This window comes from Macrosteles quadrilineatus, unplaced genomic scaffold (genome assembly GCF_028750875.1).
Source record: "Macrosteles quadrilineatus isolate MER2022 unplaced genomic scaffold, UCM_ALF_1.0 Scaffold_4__1_contigs__length_99947679, whole genome shotgun sequence".
Taxonomy (NCBI): Eukaryota; Metazoa; Arthropoda; class Insecta; order Hemiptera; family Cicadellidae; genus Macrosteles; species Macrosteles quadrilineatus.
In genome coordinates, this window is record NW_026542597.1 from 1824751 (window position 1) to 1843658 (window position 18908).

Below are 18908 nucleotides of genomic sequence, written 5' to 3' on the forward strand. Positions count from 1 at the left end.
CACGATATAGGTATTCATCGTGTGCCAGTAGCTGTAACTATACTTAGATAATTTTACCATCTACATTCTTGGTCTTCTGGTGAGAGGCGCGTCAAAGTGATTTGTACAATGTACACGTTACTGAGCAGTTCTTCTATTGTAAATAACTTAGTACTAAATATCTACATAGACTGGGACGGTGGTGACGTCCTGTAATCCAGCCACTAGGAGTCACGAATTGTGGATATTTATTGGCACGCACTGTGGATACGATACTCCCTGGTGTGGATTAACGTCCGCACTAGTGTGTACTACAACTATCCGCGGTACTATCCTGATAATTAGACCAATTCGTTAGTACCAAGGCAAAAATTTTGGTTCAGATTCCACTATAAACTGTAGGTCCCTTAGTTGCCATTAGCTGTATGGGCTAGCTGTGTCTAAGGAATATGTCGACCTTAGTCACTAACAAGACCAAAAGATCGCGCCACTCATCCTACACTCATCTCCATTCATACTTGCCTTAAAACACCTACTTTGTATGGTCGTCATTTCATTGAAAAGTATTAAAGTAGACCTATTTATCGGCTCTCGTAGGGAAACCAGGAAAGTAGTGATGCCATCGGCTTAAAATCTAGTCGCATCCTAAGTTCCCGGTGAATTCATCGAAGCTTTTTCAATAGCAGCTATCAAGATCAGCTATCGAGTGCGTACACTGAGCTAGTTTAAAGAGATCTATTAGAAACAGCTGTTTAGTAGTTTGTAAACCCACCCAGAACAATTGCACCTTAATGAACTAAACCCTAATGATATAAAATACAACTATAAAACAGAAATTCAGGAAAACATTTGTAGCAAATTAATATTTGTGAATATTAAGAAAAAACAGTAAAAGATTAAATCCGGTCGTTGACTCCACAATGGGGACAGCAGTTGACAACGAAACTGAATTGAGGTCTACACATTGTAAGAAAAATTCCTCTCTTGAGTTCTCTTTGTATTCTTAGTATATTGGTTTGGTCTCTCAAAGGGAAAGGACACTCTTGATTGGTTCTTGCTGAAACTAATTCAATTTCCAGGTCCAATGTGTGCAACACCGATGACAAAAAATAGCAACGTTTCTTTTATGAGGATAGTCTGACAAACTCTTCTACCAGAACCTTTAGACATTGGATTTTTATTGTTATTTATTGAAAGATATACTACAGTATTGTAGGTATATATTGTTGTAAATATTGTGTACTCGTATTTTTATTAAACTCTGTAAAGTGGCCAGTTTTTATACCCTATAAATTCGTTACACCCCAAACCTATGCCGCGTCGTCCAATATAGAGCTGTTTAGTTTGAAAAAAATGTTAACGCTCTTATTGCTCTGGAGTCTAATATAACAAACGTTCTCTAAAGAAAATACATACAGTATTAACTCATCACATGGCCAACTGTCAATTCTAGTTTATTTAATTAAAAACTTAGTTGTTTCTTTGTGAAAGCAAACACAACGTTTCTAAATCTGTATTATAATAAGTAATCACTTAGTTTTTTCTACACTTTTTACTCGAAGTTCCATCTAAATATTTTTACTATTCTAAAACTCAATCTATTGTTTGTATACTGTATGAAATTGTAATCGGGCTTAGTACAAAGACGCTCAGAACTTGTTGTAGTTGACCGATTGAGTTCCAGTTTAAACTGAACAGTCAGAGATTGCTAGATCAAGGGATGTCCGTTAAGCTTTTGGAATTCAACAACAAAGCAGTGGTTGACTGAACTACAATTGCAACTCCATAAAATGTTCTGAGTGTAAAAAAGTAAAGTATTTATTGTATTTGAATAAATGACTAATTATGATTATTAAAGCTTAAACCATGACATATTATGGATGTGCAAAAAATTATAGATATCGATATAATTTAAACAATGGGATTACAAAAACTCACTATTAGAAAAATTATTTTAGTTTTGGCAAATAACTGGATTTAATCCACACTACCGGGTAATATTATTAGATTACTATTTGGTAATTGTTTACTTTTAATCTGTATGCTAAAAAACTTTCCTTCAAGTATACTTTTAAATAAAAGTAAAATACAACAATTTGATTTATTTGAGATATTTAAAAGTAATCGTTATATTTTTATGTTACGTTTGTGCAGTAGATTTTTCAATGAGAATATTTATTCTTTTTTGAAGTATCTGACTTATATATTCCTAGTAAAAACCCATTACAAAGTAAACCCTCATTCGTCTTCCCATTGAGTTAATTTCTGCAATGAAACGTTTAGATATTTGGATTGCGGAATGGTAACTATCCAATATTTAACCATCCAACTTGCAAAATATTAACTATCTAGCTCCAAAACATCAAAGTAAGTACCCTAAAACATACTTAACGTTTTAAAGTAAGTAATACGTCCAGACTCATATTCAAATATTTAGGTGACGTATCTTTCAAAAAATCTAAAACAAATATTTCAATGGTTTGGTTATTTTACAAGGAATTCAATATAACATATAATATATATATACAGTATATATGGGTGGTAAAAAAGTCCCAGGACCGTTAAATATTTTAAAAAATAATGTAGATAGAGCTACAATACTTGGTACAAAGTTACAGGGCATAAAACTATATTTTTACACATATTCAGTGATCCAATAACTCTTCATGGGGACGGCCCACAAGGAGTCAGAAGAAAATCTTAAATGGAAGCATAGGTCAATATGCACATCAAATTAAAGGTCGTTTTTAGTAAAATACAATACCTTAAACCGCACTTCAAAAGGTTGATCCTGCGCAAAATGGCAGTTGTTCAAAAATTCATTTAATTTACATTTCATTATACGTTTTCTTCTCAGGGGGGCACAGCCCTAGGAATCGGAAGAAAATTGTTAACATAAGAATAGGTCGATATGCACACCAAATTAAAGGTCTTCACTTGTAGATTACGATGCCGTAAATTCAAGCTCAAAAGAATGCCTGAGTAAAGAATGGCACTCGTTCAAAGATTCAAAATGGCGGATTCAAGAAATCTTTAAACATCTGCCATTTTGCGCAGGATCAACCTTTTGAAGTGCGGTTTAAGGCATTGTATTCTACTAAAAACGACCTTTAATTTGATGTGCATATTGACCTATGCTTCCATTTAAGATTTTCTTCCGACTCCTTGTGGGCCGTCCCCCTGAAGAGTTATTGGATCACTGAATATGTGTTAAAATATAGTTTTATGCCCTGTAACTTTGTACCAAGTATTGCAGCTCTATCTACATTATTTTTTAAAATATTCAACTGTCCTGGGACTTTTTTACCACCCTGTATAATTAATGTACGACTCCGAACGGTTTTCATTGAGTAGAATATAGTACAATAATTAAAATTGCAGCGATTTCACTTGGAAAACACAGAATTATTTACAAATTGATCAACGAACAATACGAATCAATGGTATTTGTTAGAGTGCAGAAAGCATGTGTGTTTACTGATTGAATCAACAAAACCCAGGGATCCCGTGTGACTATAAACAAACAGAACTCATCACTAATTGAAGGATTAAAAGGATTGTTATTTTATCAAGCTCAAACTACTCAGCACATGCATCCCTGGCTTCTATAACAGTGACTGTAATTCAGTTTTAAAATTGTCTAACACAATATGCGTATAATATTTTTGCACGTAAAAGATATTTAATTGTGTAACGGTATACAGTATTAAGCGCATGGTATCAGTTACTAAGCATTTAAAACTAAATATCTATAGCTTAATGGTCAATTTTTACTTTGAAAATTAATCAAAAGAATATCTAGCAGAAATATTATTCTTTTTTATGCATTTTGAATATATAATTTAAAAACTAAAGTGTTTTCAGCTTTTATATAACATTTTAGAACCACAATTCTAACATGGGGCCAGGGTTCATGTTTAGTCCCTCGTGGCATAGGGGTTGAGTTAATCAGATGATTGTGTCTTGGGTAATCAATCGACTGACATATTGTCAACATATTAACAGTTTGCAAAGACTAGTATATGTCCGGGTACATAATCCAGTTTGTTGGATTATTCAAAAATGAAATCATTAAGATTACTTTTCAAAATGTGTTACCACTTACATGTTTCATACAAAATGTTGCCAAAATATTGATGGTAGATAAAGAGCAACACGTCTATTATACTCTTCTACTCTTACAATAAAATTGCTTCTAATATATGACACCTTGAACATATGTAGAAATGGGGGATTGAGGTTTTTTGTCAATGTTCAATATAACTCTGTAATATAAGAGGATTCTACATGCTCAGAGGAAGAATTGCGGTAATCCTTGAAGCCTTCATGTACACGAAGCGGATTGAAGTTTTCCTTTTGTATTGTTCTTAAAGTTTTAAAAGGCTGTTTGAAAATCCCGTAAATATATTTGCTTTGTTTATTAATATAACAAAAAAAATTCGTTAGAAATGTAAGAAACTACAAAACATGCTTTTAAAATTTTACGTCAAGTCTTTGACAGACCAAAATGATTTTGTAATCATTTACTCTTCTTCAAGCAGCAACACTTGCGTTAAGTACGTATATTCCGTGACTTGAACTGAAGTTTATTATTTACGTGAATCCTCATCACTTATGTGCAATTAAACTCAATTTTCCAATAATTTAAGACTTTTTTCTCCACTCCAAGTCTAAAAAAATAATAGGCCAATTACATGTATTCGTTTGATCAAACAGTGGAATTTGTCATTAACTAAATTAATAGCACAAATGTTTGCAGCACTTGTCATAGTTTTAGATAAAGTGTATCTTTTGTTGTATTCATCAGAAAGTAAACCAGCTGAAATCTTCTGAGAGAGTGATTGAAAGAAACCCCCCTGATTTGGCGAGATCAGCGAGGGACTTTTCAGTGATCTGAAGATATACTTGTGAAGGTTTTTTAATATAGAATTATTCTAAATCTTCTATTGAATTTCGTTTGTTATTAAACAAAGAAAATAATAATAATAATAATAATAATATAATAAGAATAAAAAAACATTACTTGCAAGATAACTGTGATAAAATATTGTGTGCATTTATTTAAATTAAGAAATATGAAAATTTTAGGCCTATATATACTGTCATCTATATTGTAGCATACCATAACCTGAAATACATAATTTATTCATATTGTACTGTTTTGCCTGGATATTGTTTTGTCAATAGTGTTAGGATTATAGTACAAACCAAACGGAAAAAAGGGAAACGTATATTTAAACTTGTGTTTATATTTTACGTACCGATGGATCAGTTTACTCACTTACCGGAATTTACACGATGTACGATTAGAAACTAATGCAGTCAAGAAAATTCAGTTGAAGCATAAAATGTTCTATGTAAATACAAAAATCTTAACTTTAGCTACTAAATAATTATAGAAATCAGGTTTAATATAGTTATTAGTAGGTAGTTTTGTTAGTTAAAAACTGCATTTTAAACTATCATGCGAGCAAAATAATTTTAACGACAGATAATAAAAAGCACTTGCAGTTGACTCCGGGGGATTCTCATTTAACAGGTTATATTATTTACTTTTATTTCAGAATATAATCTCCCCATGGATAATTAAATCTACTTTGATATTTGGATATTCTTTGGTGATGTTTAAAAACACGATATTGATCGACGTTGAAGCTCAAGAAATTATAATCAATACATGCACAGTCTAAGGATGCAATGAGTTTTGAAATTGTCCTGTTTTGTTTATAACATCAGTTAAATATTTACTTTATTTAATATATATGAAGGTAACAAAAAACATTTCAGACTTTTCAATACACCTAATACACATTTTCACGGGCCTTTCATTTATATGATTAGGCTGCCAAAATGCACAAAATATATAAATGGCTGTTTTAATCAAAAAGATTCTTTTTACAAAACCATCAGGAAACTTATTTCTATTTTTAGAGTAATCTAACAATTAATTAATTTTCTATGTTTTCAAATAAGCCTAGTTGTCAAACTTGTTTGAACATCGTCAGGCAAGTCAAGGTAAGATGTACATCAGCCAATGTTTTCCCAGGCTTAACCTGATCTCCAAAACACGACCTTCCGAAACCCACTTCCTCTTGTATAAAAACATGTTTACTGCTTACACAATAATAAATCCACGAGGATTATGAAATATCCTTGGAAACGTCAAAGTAATTTCCGACCCTTGCGTATCTGAATATACCTAAAAAAATGGAAATTTGCAATTCAGTTAAAAAAATACACATGAATCTAGAAAACATAATTTCACCAAGCCGTGATATTTTAGCTCCAAACTTTAAAATGTGTTTAAAATACTAGTCTCAAAAAGGGGGATGAATAAGACTTTAAAAAGTGTATACATAAAAATATAAAGATCTTCAACACGATTCAGTGCAAGTTATAAGCACAATCTTTCAACAGGTCATAAAAAACAATATAAAGAAATAAAATCATTGAATATCAGTTTCCGAGGCAAATAGGAATGATCAGAATCAGAATCAGAATCAGATTCAATATTTTATTCCATTAGACATGTACATGCATTAGGATACGTCAAAAAAGTTGAATACATGTTGCAAAAACACAAGTCAAAGATAAATTACAGTACATCTAACAAAATAATGATTATACACAATTTTTGGTACAAAGTTAATGCAATGCGGAACCCCAGATACTACAAATATGTCATTAAAACTTATAAAACATCGTGTCTAAAGTGAATGATGTCTTAGTTCAGTTTGTAATAACTTATTTTGTAATAGAGCCGAAACTATTAGCTTTTGACTATACGAGTAGTTAGTTAGTAATTTCGGCCATTAAAACTGTTTTCAAAACATCAGATAGCACAGTATTGTTGAAACTCAAACCAGGACTTGTTAAGTAAGTTTAAACAAACTAAAGAATACAATACTTCAACAAGAAGTAAATTAGGCATTGATCAAAATATTTGCTAACATTTTGTGTTATGTTATCGTTATGCAAAGGTTCTGACATAAGCAGAGCATAATTATTGGTAAGTCGGTAGCATAATGGACATTGAGGCCCAAGACAGCGATGGATTCGGATGATGGTACCTGCCACTACTTTTTTCAGTACAGTTTACTTTTTTGATGTACTAGCAACTCTTTGCTTTGCTGGTTTCGTTCCATGCACAGGCTATGAGTGTGTGGGTAAAAAGCAAGTTAAAAGTGGCCACCAACCTCTTAAACCCTTCCACCCCTTCTAACCCTTTTTAAATTTATTTTAACATTAATTTTGAAATAAATGCCATCAAAGAAGTCCAACAAAGAAAACAAAAGTAAAGTGACTACAATTGGGAAATGATTTAGAACTCTGTGATCTATCCATCTAGATAGATTACACAGAAACTACATTAGAACATAAATTATGAATACACGCTTTAAGACATTGAAGGGAGAATTTCCATTAAAGTCTATAAGCTAATAAACTTTATTTTTAATTAAACATCAAAAAGAGAGCGACTGATTTTAATCTCCACCACTTTGTGGGCAAGCAAAAGGAAAATTTTTGAGTAATACAATGAAAAAGCTAATCTCCTTAGTGTTCATGAGGACTCTGAGGATTACTGCAAGTCCTTCTCTGATCCTGCGAGATCCTCTTACATGACAGTTGCTTCATCTATCATTCATGAGACCATTACACTTTGACAAAAGTACCACTCGAATAGGCTTTCAACAAAATATGTATTGGGGTAATTTATTTATGATTAATTATACTTTAATCATAGTTATCTCACTTAAGGGAACAAGACAAGGTACAGGAGGTTGATTAGCATGTATATTAAAACATGGTTTAAAACATTAATAAAATAATTTTTTACATAAAATATAAGTGACGTTTCAATTAGTGCATACTCAATTCGGTTATTATGGCATATGTTTTCATCACTCAAAAATCTTTAACCATCCAAAATGAATCATTGTGCTTAAAAAACGTATTTATACATTTCCTGTACTAAAAGACCAATAGTAAAATTATATTTGACGTAAGGTAAAAATTGTCGACTGTTAAATGTTTTTATCAGCTACAATACTTATGATTAAATATATTTTAGAATTTATTTGCTCGATAAAGAACTTTCATCTGGAAATCTGTGAGAAATCCTCTTTTGATTCCTCAAGATCCTTATCATTTTTGGCTAAAATGACTTATCATGTTACATCATTACAGTTATATGATTGCTTGGATGGTTTAAAATTAATTCCCTTACAAAAGTTTAAAAAGAACGACTTAAAAAATAAATCGATGGATAATCGACTGTAGTGTTAATAATTAATACACATGTACAGTTTTTATTTTTTTTACTTTTTGACATTAAACTACATGTCTTAACTTGACCAATTGTATTTTTTTTTTTCAGATAATAAAAATATGAGCTATTTTATTTAATTTGTACTCATCTGAGTGGCCTTGATCCGAATTACACAAGGTATTAAGTAATCAGTGTCAAATATTTTTAGGCATTATTATGCAGTCAAATTGAGATAAAAATACGAAATTAGGATATATATATATAAATGCCACTCTTACATACGTCAACAACAGTCTTTAGATTTTGTAAATTTCTTGACATTGCCTAGTAAAATTTCATTTTTCTCAACCCGTACCAACATAATGACATTTTCTACGTTTTCCTCCAAAGGATTTCCTCCAACATGTAGGTTTTGTCTACCCCTCGAGCCTGAGTTATTAAGTCTGTATTTTTTTCCTCTTTTCAGCTTTACTCGGAAAATGTTTGACTTTTCATACACCTTTAGGATCGATATGAAACTTAAAAGTGCTATTTATTGCCTTTAGTTTTCTGGGGTCATTCATACTCGTAGTATTTTTTACCAAATTACTGCAAGGGGAAATAAAGCAACTTGGAAAAGAATCTCAAACATATACAATTATTTAATTAAGCAATCTACATGAGAGATATTTCTGATGAAAAATTAAAGCAAAAATTGCATAACAAAGCATAAATCAACATTATAAAAAAAAATAATGATTTGTATACTATCAAGTTTATTTTTCTTCGTAGAAGCTCATTTTTCATAAGCATATTTGTACACATAGGCCTACTGCTTGCAGCGTCATAATTGTATTTATAGGCCAAAGCATGAATAATGATTGAAAATAGTGGATATATAACACATTCTGCATATCAATAGTATGCTTTTGTTAATCTTATCATTATAACACATTTTAATCAAACGGAAAGAATTTAGGAGCAAACAAACTGTATAATTATCAAACGACAAATCCATACATCAAGGTTTAATTTTTCTTCTTTAATAGTGTTACTTGATATTGTGTAAACGCGAGAAACACATTTGTTACATGATTAATTTGCAAAAGTTGTATTTTGTTCTTAAATAATCAAAAGACAATTTTATCAATAACAATTTATGATGCAACTGTCTTGATCATAAGTTTACCAATAAAACAATGGAGCTTTCTGTTGGAATGTAAAATAAAATTTTAATAAAATAAAACCTGGAGAAAAACAACCAAAGCAAAGTCTCGCCGATTGTAGTAGTATATTCCAGATACAGTAGTAAAACATGGACACGTTTGTACAAGATGGCGACTCAAGCGTGACCGAGGCTACGTGACCATCTGCCAATCAAATTCCAGATCTTGAAATTTCATAAAAACTTAATCTTTACTTATCATGTGTGATGCTGTTACGAATGCAATTACCACTAAATTTATCATTGATAAACAAAGAAAATATCACTTGTATACCACGAATTACACACTAATGCGTTGTTCAACTGTGCTTTATAAGAAGATGAAATTATATCCTGAAAATATGTAAGATGAAAACATCTATAGAAACACCCATTACATTAAAAATAAATAATTTTGTGGGCGGTAGCGTAGAGGATTTAGCTAGCAAGTGTTCACCAATATATCATACAGTTTATTCATCTATGGATTCGTCTCACTCATTGCTGTGCTTGATACATTTATGACATATTCCATTGAAAGCCACGTACTCAAGACAATTTAAAAATCAAAGAAGATGTAAACCTATAAAAAAATTGAAACTTCTTTTTTTTATATTCTGTTTAGTATTCATTTTTCGTCCGACGACCATAGTTATTCATTAGTTGTGAGGGCTTGTGGTAACATTCCGTACATCCATCAATCATGACAATGCTTCACCTGCTACCACCTGCCAATATCCTTCTTATACCACAGTGAAATAGCTATCATACAATGTGTGAGTTGAGTTCTATCAGAGATTTCTTTTGTTACGGGTGTTAAAGTTTGCTGACTATATTATAAACGCTATTACGATTGCGAAACAATTGTTTACCTTTTGAAAATCAAAGATACTAGAGGGCCCATGCTGCTCCGCAGCGTTAAACTAAAAATATAATATCCAAGAACTAATCAAATTTATGAGTTTTGGTGAGTAATACAGTATCTTGATACTGATTCAAACGATCAATAGCTCAATTTAAAGCCTATAAATACAGTACTGATTATTTTGAGTCTAAAACATACATGAACAATACTGAAGCCATTGATTTTTAGTCATAGAAAACCCTTACGAAAAAATGTTTATGTTAGTTTTTCTCCTTGAGTTTGCTTGAAACTCGTCCGATTTGAATAGCTAATACAGTAGCTTAAATGAATGCATGTATTTCACTGAAGTTCCTTAGACCAAAATAACTGGTGAAACACATCTTAAATTGAAGTAAGAATTTGAAAATGAATCAAATTATTTTTTCGGTCAAATAATACAGTAGGTAAATATATGCCGATGCATTTACTTCGATGGCCGATGCTTGATGTGAAATCATTGCGTGCATGACTTCAATTTAAGACCTGAATCATGAAAATAGGTCGGATAGAAGAGCCAAACGCACTCGGAAAAGAGAAACCAAATTTAACTTCCATAAGAAATACATCGGGAGAAAATTTTGTTGACGTATAAGCCGAGTGGGGTTAAAGATATATACGCCCATGCTTGATGGCAAATCTTTGTGTGCATATCTTCTATTTGAGACCTCAATCATGAAAATCGGTCGGGTAGAAGAGCCAAACGAACTCGACAGAGAGAAACAAAATTTAAGTTCCATAAGAAATACATGGGGAGCAAATTTCGTTTACGTATACACCGAGTGGGATTATAGATACATTTATGCCGATGCTTGATGGCAAATCTGTACTTGCATACCTTCAATTCAGACCTCAATAATGAAAATCGGATATAAACAAACTAAAATAAAAATGGGGTTATTGATCACTGGTCGTCGGTAAATCCCCAAATAATTACATTTTTTATTGTTTGGAATTCAGCAGCGCGCTTCAGTTACGTCCGATCTTAATAATCAAGGGCTCAAATGAAAGCTGGTATTTCACTGAAGGTTCTTAGACCAAAAAATGTAGGATTACGTAATTATAACTGAGGTATATTCTTCAATTGAATTACAATAAAAAAAATCTAATTTATGTTTTTTGGTCAAGTAATACTGTAGATAAATGAATGCTGATGCTTGATGGAAAATCTACGCGTGCATACCTTTAATTTAAGACCAAAGTTATGAAAATCGGTCGGGTAGAAGAGCCGAACGGACTCGGAAAAGAAAAACCAAATTTATCTCCCATAAGAAATGTACAGGGAGCAAATTACGTTTGTGCATAACTCGAGTAATACGTCAGATAAATGAATGCCGATGCTTGATGGCAAATCTACGCGTGCATACCTATAATTTAAGACCAAAATCATGAAACTCGGTCGGATAGAAGAGGCGGATGGACTCGGAAAAGAAAAACCGATACTTTTTAATATATAGATGTTTGGTTATAATGTGTAGTACACAAAGTATGTTTGCACTTTTGTTGATTTGTCACTCAATATTTAATCAAACTGGAAAACAAAGTTTTTTATATATATAAAGACTCGTTAAGTTATGAATGTGTTAAAAATGCACTAATTACCGACGAAAACACATTTCTTTATAGTTACATTAGGTTCAAATCATTACTTCTAAAACAAACGAGAACCAAAAATACACGTATCCCATAAAAGCTTCCGGTTCATCCATGTAACCTAATTAGCAAATGCATTTGTTTGTTGTATGCACTTGTCGAGAGAAATTGCATCAATGCACCTCAGGATTATACCATAATTTTATATCATATATCAGACAAAATATTGTACACAAAAGCAAGATCGTTTGACCATCATAAAATGTTATTATTATATTCCTTTATTTATTTGAAGCTTATACGCTGTCAATGTATTAAAAAACAGATAAATATAATTACGGAAAACAGATTATAAGGAAAACAGTGAATTCAATTGGTTTGATTCTAATTTATGGTTCGTTAATGTTACTGATTAACAAATTATAATTGGGTTTTAACATATAATTAACTGTTCATTTACAAAGCTACAAAGAGAGGAGAAAAAAACCCTGATAAAACTCACGTCACGTTTAAAAAAATTCTTATCTTGATTTTGATGTCAATTTGGTTCACTCTTCTACTGTATATGAGGAAAACTCTTAATTGTTACTTAACGTACCTACAGCAGCAAACCTGCAGTGATGTCAGCTTCCATTTGCATAATTATTTTGCTATGTATATGATAAAATTTAGTTTAAAATTGCTGCGTATAAATTATGTTTCATATTGAATATTATTAACGAATGTTTAATAATTTTTCACGGTTTGGGGAACATAAATATACAATTGTTTAACTGAATTAGAAGCATATGCAATAAAGTAAAGACAACTACAACCATTGACGTGGAAATTCTTATAAATATCTTCAGTAATAAATCAACTGATCATTAACATAGAGGAAGACATAATACGTGTAGCTCTTCGGATATCTTCGTAACCGATAGTTTACGAAGGAATTAAAGTAAAAATTAAAGTACGGAATATAAACGTTCAAAATTACGACGGCGTAGAAGGGCCATAGAGTAATATTTTTTTTTTGTAAAATTCTGACTTTTAAACTCAACATTTTGACTTTTAATCTCAAAATTTTGACTTTGTATCTCAAAATTTTTACTTTTAATCTCAAAATTTTGACTTTTATTCTCAAAATTTTGACTTTTATTCTCAAAATTTTAACTTTTAATCCCAAAATTTTGACTTTTAATCTCAAAATTTTGACTTTTAATCTCAAAATTTTGACTTTTAATCTCAACATTTTGACTTTAAATCTCAAAGTTTTGACTTTTAATTTTAAAATTTTGACTTTAAATCTCAAAATTTTAACTTTTAATCTCAAAATTTTGACTTTTAATTTAAAAATTTTGACTAAAAATCTAAAAATTTTGACTTTTAATCTCAAAAATTCTGACTTTTAAACTCAAAATTTTGACTTTTAATCTAAAAATTTTGACTTTTAATCTCAACATTTTGACTTTTAATCTCAAAATTTTGACTTTTAATCTCAAAATTTTAACTTTTAATCTCAAAAGTTCTGATTTTAAAACTCAAAGTTTTGACTTTTAATCTCAAAATTTTGACTTTTAACCTCAAAAGTTCTGATTTTAAAACTCAAAGTTTTGACTTTTAATCTCAAAATTTTGACTTTTAATCTCAAAATTTTGACTTTAAATCTCAAAATTTTGACTTATAATTTTAAAATTTTGACTTTTAATCTCAAAATTTTAACTTTTAATCTCAAAATTTTGACTTTTAATTTAAAAATTTTGACTAAAAATCAAAAAATTTTGAATTTTAATCTCAAAAATTCTGACTTTTAAACTCAACATTTTAACTTTTAATCTCAACATTTTGACTTTTAATCTCAACATTTTGACTTTTAATCTCAAAAGTTCTGATTTTAAAATTCAAAATTTTGACTTTTAATTTAAAAATTTTGACTAAAAATCTAAAAATTTTGACTTTTAATCTCAAAAATTCTGACTTTTAAACTCAAAATTTTGACTTTTAATCTAAAAATTTTGACTTTTAATCTCAACATTTTGACTTTTAATCTCAAAATTTTGACTTTTAATCTCAAAATTTTAACTTTTAATCTCAAAATTTTGACTTTTAATCTCAAAATTTTGACTTTTAATCTCAAAATTTTGACTTTTAATCGCTAAGGTGCACTACGGAATAGACACGAAGCTATTTTAGCTACAAACAGTTTTCAAATTAAAGAATTCAAATATTTGTGATTTAAATATAATAATGTAATAGTATACACCCTGTAATGGAGTTCCATTCGGTTTTGTGTAGCATAATGGAGTGCTGGCTTCGTATCGTAGAATCAATTAATCATTTCCTGTCAGTCACATCCTTGTAGCATGCCTGTCGATTCTACTTGTGTTTCAGAATGGAAATGTTAATTTACAGTCCTCTGCAAAATTCTTTTCCAGTAAAAAAAATATACTACAATGACATTTGTCCATAGGCTTATTCTACTTTGGAAAACCTTTATGCAACAAAGAACCGACAACAGTTAGATTAAATCATTTATCAAGAATAAAATTAATAAAAAAATATAATAAAACTGGAAAACAAGTGTAATTCTTGTGTTATACACTGGTATATACTGTGTAGTTTCTCTTTACGATAGTCCCAAAGCTTTGAGCACGATCATAACATTGATGACCACAAGTCGTAGGTGGCTGTGGTTGGAGACCACACAGCGAATATATTACTATTTGTGCCGAGGAATGAGTTTTACTTTAAACTTTCAAATGGGAAAAAGTATATACTTTGAAAAAAATAATTTAATCTTTTCAAACAAGTAATGTCTAGCTACCACAATAAAAGTTCCCGTTGCTGTTTAGCGACTTCCTAATCGTTTAACTATCCATTGATAATCGAAATGTTAGTTTTAATGGTTGATTTTAATTAAACGAAGATATTGGTATTGGTAATACACAACAGTGTGTTGATAGCCCAGTGGTTGGTGTCTCACACTTTGGTGGTTGTGGGAACAGGTTCAATTCCCGGGATATAACAAATAAATGTTTTTCGATTGCCCTACCAAAAAGCACATGTGTACAGAACCGTATATAAAAAATTCCACAGGCGTAGTTTTTAGTTCTTATTTAGGTTATTAAATTGAATCGTGGAAACACTTGTGTATTTACACTGCAATCGATAGTATTGCCGTAGCATCGTGAACCCCCGTCAATTTGATTGGCATCAGATTCATCACACCTGCTACTCTAACTGCCAATATCACAACGTGTTCCAATAAAGAACGTAATCACGATTCATTAAAATGGTGTTTCGAACTTTAGTTCAAACGTGTGTGAACAAAATATCGGTACGTAAAACATTAGTTATTTGTGCAACTAGTGAGCAAAGGGAGCAATTGACTCACTCGAGAGAGGCGAGTGAGGAATGGTTTCTCGAGTGAGGCAATTGCACTTTGCACTCGAGTTGCACATTATATTTTTCCTACAGTTACCATAAAACAAATAAATTGGTAAAGAAACGTGACATATTTTTACACAGAAGTGAACTTTTAATATGACATTTAATGATACAACAGTACAACCAGCTGACCAGCTGATTTACAGCCAGTGCTGCCAACGTATTTCGCGCATATACGACCTTGTCTGCATGTTACGCACTCACTATTTCGTGCCTTCACGTTGCAAATCTGGAGTGAGACAAAGTAATTAGAGTGAGACAATGTTAACATTGTCTCACTAATGAGCGAATTGGCCACTTTGTTTTCTCAAATCAGCGAGAGAACATGTACATTGTTAGGTAACTGTAGGAAAATGTACATTATTCATTAAGTAAATTTACTAAGGGAAATTAACAAAATCAATTGTTACCAATAAAAAGAAACAACTTTGAAATAAAAAAAAACCCATTGCACTCTTAGTAATTAGTTTGGTTTAGTCAATGCACGTGGTATAGTTTTAATCCATTTTATGAGACTAAACCACAGGGAAGCACTGTTGGGTTGGCTAGTTTAAAATAAAACACCTCTCATCCTTTCATGTTTATCATGAAAGTGGCTGAGTGTAGGCCACGTATATTCAAAACTCCAGAGCTATTCAGCCCATAGCTGAACAAAAAGCTTTTAAATAGTCTGAGAGAGAGTGTTGTTGTATCCAATCATCATTAGACCCATTATCATTTGGTGTAAATTTGCGATGGTTGTTTCAATAAATATCAATCGTCTGTAGCAGTATTTAACAGTTTAATTAACGTCCTTTAATAAACAGGCATTAAATTATTTATATTTCTTTGATTACTAAAACAAATAAGCTAATGCTAGCAAGGAAATTACTTTAACCAGTTTTAGAAAACTTAATAAAATATCCTCTTTTAAATAATGTATTATTTATGTTTGTAAAAGAAATGAGCTAATTTATTTTTCCAACAAAAAATAAGGTTGAATTGTTTCACTTAAAACTAAAGAGTAAAAATCGTTTATAACCTAAAACTTGAGAAAAATGAGGTAAAGACAAATATTTTTGCAAAGCATTTGGTATGTCACAAATCACGATCTGCTATTAAGTTAATAATTTCCTAGTGGTCAAGTGAGAAGAGCTCTAACTGCTTTTTGTAATCTCGGTCTTAAATGCCAAATAGCAAAGATAGTCCAAAAATTATTTTTTATGGTCCAAGTATACAGTTTGTTTCTAAAATAAAATAAAAGAATTATGTCAAATTGATAAGCAGTGGCAACATTTTATTCAGGGTGTTTTTTTTTTTAAACTTGCATCTTTATTTATGTAAAAACCGCAATAGATAGAAATATGCAGTTTGCGGGAATCATCTATTGACGTAGGGGGCCCAATCGTTTTGAATTCAACGTTACATTCACATTCCCCACCTTTCCTCCCCTGCCCCCAACTTAATTTTTTTAAATAGCAAGGTACCCCTTGTGACATATCAAATGAAAGAGCATAAAAAAAGAAAATGTTTGATGAAAAAAATTAAAAATCGGTTCATAAATTTGCGAGATATTTCCACCCCCCCTCCCCGGAACTTAATTTTTTTTTATAGCAAGGTACCCCTTGTGACATATCAAATGAAAGAGCATGAAAAAAGAAAATGTTTGGTGGAATTTATTTTTCATTTGATATGTCACAAGGGCGGGGACCTTGCTATTAAAAAACATGTTATGGGTAGGAGAAAAGGGGGGGGATTATCTCACAGATTCATGAGCCGATTTAAAAATCTTTTTCACCAAAAGTTTTCTTTTTTCATGCTCTTTCATTTGATATGTCACAAGGGGTACCTTGCTATAAAAAAAAAATAAGTTCCGCGGAGGGGGGGTGGAAATATCTCGCAAATTTATGAACCGATTTTTAATTTTTTTTCATCAAACATTTTATTTTTTTATGATCTTTGATTTGATATGTCACAAGGGGTACCTTGCTATAAAAAAAAAATAAGTTCCGGGGAGGGGGGGTGGAAATATCTCGCAAATTTATGAACCGATTTTTAATTTTTTTTCATCAAACATTTTATTTTTTTATGATCTTTGATTTGATATGTCACAAGGGGTACCTTGCTATTTAAAAAAAAACTAAGTTGGGGGCAGGGGGGGAAAGGGGGGGAATGTGAATGTAACGTTGAATTCAAAACAATTGGGCCCCCTACGTCAATAGATGATTTTCGCAAACTGCATATTTCTATCTATTGCGGTTTTTACATAAATAAAGATGCAAGTTTTTAAAAAAACACCCTGTATAGCCGTATGAATGCTGTGTTCGTATTCCTCATCTGGGTAATTTTAAACGTTTAAACAGTGTTTGGTCCAATTTAAGGCATAACTGCACGGATTCGACAGATAATTTTTATTGAAATAAAAACGCCTCAGACATTTTACAATTTTACATTTTACTAATTTGTCAAACAAATTAAGGTCCTAAGCCAGTTTACAGGATACACAAACAGCCTTGATATATGTGGCTGATTAAATTCAGTAGTATATAGACATATATCGACCGCTGGCTTCTAGTCATGACTCCTAGAGGTTATGGTGACGTTTAGGTGACACACACTCTGTGGGTAATATATTCACTAAACTGAGTTTTCATTGAGTCCAGATGCAGGTCAATCTAAAAGCTTTTTCAGATAGTTAAAGAAGATCAAAAAAAAAAAAAAAAAAAACAAACGCTCCGTCTAAAAATACCCTTTGCAACATGTGTATTAAGAATTTATTTTATCATAGAAATAAATTGTGTAAGTCCTTAATATCTAACAGTGAATAACGAAATTTCTCAGTCACATCACTTGTTATTACAGCTTTTTAAACAATGGTTCTTAAAATAACAACTCTGAAAAGACTGAACTTTTAATTAATTTAGCATAAACACAAGTTGAGAACATCAATACTGATCATAAAATCAGTATTGATGTTCTGAGCTAAATTAATTAAAAGTGCAGTCTTTTCAATGTTGTTATTTTAAGAACCATCGTTTAGAAACTGTAACAACAAGTGATGTGTTTGAAAACCTTTTAACCCAGATTTAAGAGACGAACGTTTTTCACTGTATAACAAAACAAGTAAATACAATCATGACACGTTTACCATGTCCAAACACAATAGCGTTGTTGACAATCACTGTTGCTGACACAACATGTGTATCTAGTGTCTGTGTCATTGTGATATATTCTCGTAATACATGTGCTGAATCAGATGGATCACCATGGAAACTGTATGTTTCGAACAGTAAAGTAGTTGAACAAGTTCTTAACTTCAACAAAGTGTTGAACAGTTACTTTGTTTGTAAAGTAATGCACCTAAATTTTTCTCAAAAACCACAAATTCAATCTTCCATTGCAGAATAAAGGCTTATACAAATGTTTTATCTCATCTCTGTACTTTTACTAGTGTAAATTTAATGAGGATCCTGAAAATGACAACACATTTGAAATAAAATTAATGTTTAGTGCACTTACGACCACTTTATATAACAAAATGGAAACATTTTGAAAAAATCTTAATTTGACTGTTA

The 18908-nt window shown here is 31.1% G+C and overlaps 1 protein-coding gene across 1 annotated transcript in view; it reads right to left on the reverse strand.

Annotated features, from left to right (window-relative positions):
• Window positions 1-18554, reverse strand: part of LOC128991676 (retinal guanylyl cyclase 2-like) — a 104460-nt gene extending 85906 nt beyond the window's left edge. The window contains exon 1 of the mRNA XM_054414770.1: window positions 18482-18554. Within this exon, the coding sequence (XP_054270745.1) occupies window positions 18482-18554 (73 nt within the window). The remainder of the gene's footprint in view (window positions 1-18481) is intronic.
• Between the last annotated feature and the right edge of the window lie 354 nt (window positions 18555-18908).